The 2,424-nt window shown below is 43.1% G+C and overlaps 1 protein-coding gene across 1 annotated transcript; it reads right to left on the minus strand.

Moving 5' to 3' along the window:
- Window positions 1-507: 507 nt before the first annotated feature.
- KCNE4 (potassium voltage-gated channel, Isk-related family, member 4) lies at window positions 508-999 on the minus strand. The gene has a single exon (XM_010074547.1). It carries the CDS (start codon window positions 997-999, stop codon window positions 508-510), a length of 492 nt encoding a protein of 163 aa, XP_010072849.1.
- Between the last annotated feature and the right edge of the window lie 1,425 nt (window positions 1,000-2,424).

Raw genomic sequence — 2,424 nt, forward strand, 5'->3', positions numbered from 1 at the left:
GAAAAATTTTCAGCTTTTGAGGCCTCATTGAGCAAATCTGCTGTTGGCTGTGGTTTGTTACAAGAAAAATACAGTAAAAGTACTTCTAGGCTATCACAGTTTTGCATGAGTGTTCATTACCCATCATCTTTAACAACCAGGCACTTGCATTAGGGTAACTTCTCTAAACATTTCCCAGATATTTGCAGAATTCTGAAATATGCAGAGACATGCCAGTAATAGCTAACTTGTTAGAAAAAAAAATACATATATATTCTCCTTGTTCTTAGCTCTTACAGTAAGAAATAATAATGGAAAAATTAAAATTAAACATCACAATTACGTGCAAGTTACACTTTTGCATTGGGTACCACTGCTTCCTTGTCCTGCCAGCTCTCAGGAACACCTTGGGCCCCGAGGCACAGATACCTGTTGAGAGTTCATTGGAGAGCAGGAAGGCAGAACCACAAGTTCTCAGAGGGAGTTCCACTCATGCTTTGGCAGCTGATCCAGGGACCCCTACAAATGCTAGGACTTCTTGTGGATATTTTCCGCAGATCCCTCACTGCTCTCATTGAGGAGCGTTTCTGACACTTCCCCCAGTTCAGCATCCAGCACTTCCTCCTGGATGGTGAAATGCACATCTGGGGAGGAGGATTCAGAGCTCACGCTGCTACCTTCCATCGAGCAGATTGCACAGGACAAGGACGGCACCATGCTCTCCTGCAGCATGTTCAGCATCATGGGCATCTGGACAGATTTCAGCCCCGATATGGTTGGCAGAGGCTTCACAGCTTCTCCCCATTCTCTCTCCTCATCTTTGTAGAGCAGAAGCAAATTGGACTTCCTCTCTTTTCTCTTGGATTTCATGTAGCCCAGCATAATCCCTATCAGGAAGATGCCGTAGAAAGACATGACAACCAGAATGTAAAAATACTCGTTGCTGTTGTTCTTCTCTGAGGTGCGGGATTCAGCATCAAGCATGGCTTGGGTCATGTTTGCATGGTCCATTTTCAGCATGGAAAGTGCTTTATCACAGCTAAAGCCTAGAGGAGAATGTGCATGTATACTTAAGTTCAAACTTCAGATCAAAGATGTAAAAGAAACATCTGAAAAAAAATACCCCCAAACTATTCCTGGCTCTCTGGAATTTGTAAGCTTGCAGGACACACTTAATTGAAGGTTGCAGTCTATCATAATTCCGCATTAATATTGTAACTGAATGAACTGTTATTCAGATACAGAAAACATTAGAGGAAAGAAAATACGTAATATTAAATCATGTTAAGTTCTATGCTAAATTAAAAAAACCCCAATCCACACGATTAAAGAAAGAAAACTATACAGAAATACCCTTCTAGGCACTTAAACACAGTTTTGTGTTACGTGACCATGTTTCCATTGAGGGGAAAAAAGCTAGAAGTATTATTTTATTCAATGGTGCAAGAAAAAAAATCAAAAAGCAACTTACATCAGCTTTGAAATAATTCCTCCGTTTGCAAAGCTCAAGAGACCTTTCCTCTACCAAATGCCGGCTGTTCTGAAAAGTTTCCTCCGCTGCAGTTGGAATAAATAGCTCTCAAGAAATGTTTCATCACGTGTTTTAGAGGCACAGTTTATAATAGTTTTGTGTTGGAGTCAACAGACGAACTTGAAGGATTGCTGTTCAACCCACTGAACTCTTAACAGCTGTGAAAAGAAAAAGAGCTGGGAATTCAGATTTTACTCTTTCCTAACCAGTTCAGCACTGACTCTTTCAGCTTGTGGATCTGTTCCTTTCACTGGCATCCCAATTGCTAAATCTGACCTGTTACCCTGAGACCTGCTCTGCAGAATGGAAAACCTGCAAACCATTGTTTTGTGTCTGTCATAAAATATAGAAAAATATACGTGTGAATTTTACAGTAGATGCTGTCAAGTTATTTACATGCCTGCTGTACAGTTTCCCTTGAAGACATGGGGGAGGAAACAGGTTATTTTCTTTGCCTGGGATGGGTGAAAAGCTTTACAAAGTGTGTGCAAAACAAAGCAGTGACTTCCAACTCATTCTGCATCTCCCCTTTGCCACAAGGTGTGGGACTGTGGAGAACTGGGCCCTGGGTCTCAAGTGACTTCTGGATGGAAGAGTGCTGGTGCCACCTAACTTCGTCCATCAAAATAGCATCTCTGGGCTTTTAGTTCCCCACACAACCAGTGGGAAGGTGCAGACTCTTCTGGGGGGGCAACTTGGAGCTCCTGAAGTGAGCAGCCCCCTTCTGCCACTGTTTGCAGAAGCAGCCAAGAGCTACATGGTCTGAATGCTGCTTATACATAGACCAGGACCACTGAGTTAAGGCAGATTTTAGTACAAAGGGAAGTTAACAACTTCTGGGCAGAGGGATGCTGTCGGAGTGACAGCTGGATGCTGCTGCAGCTGGCTGCGGGCTGCGCAGGAGGCCTCCCACA

This window comes from Pterocles gutturalis, unplaced genomic scaffold, assembly GCF_000699245.1.
Source record: "Pterocles gutturalis isolate BGI_N339 unplaced genomic scaffold, ASM69924v1 scaffold23972, whole genome shotgun sequence".
Taxonomy (NCBI): Eukaryota; Metazoa; Chordata; class Aves; order Pterocliformes; family Pteroclidae; genus Pterocles; species Pterocles gutturalis.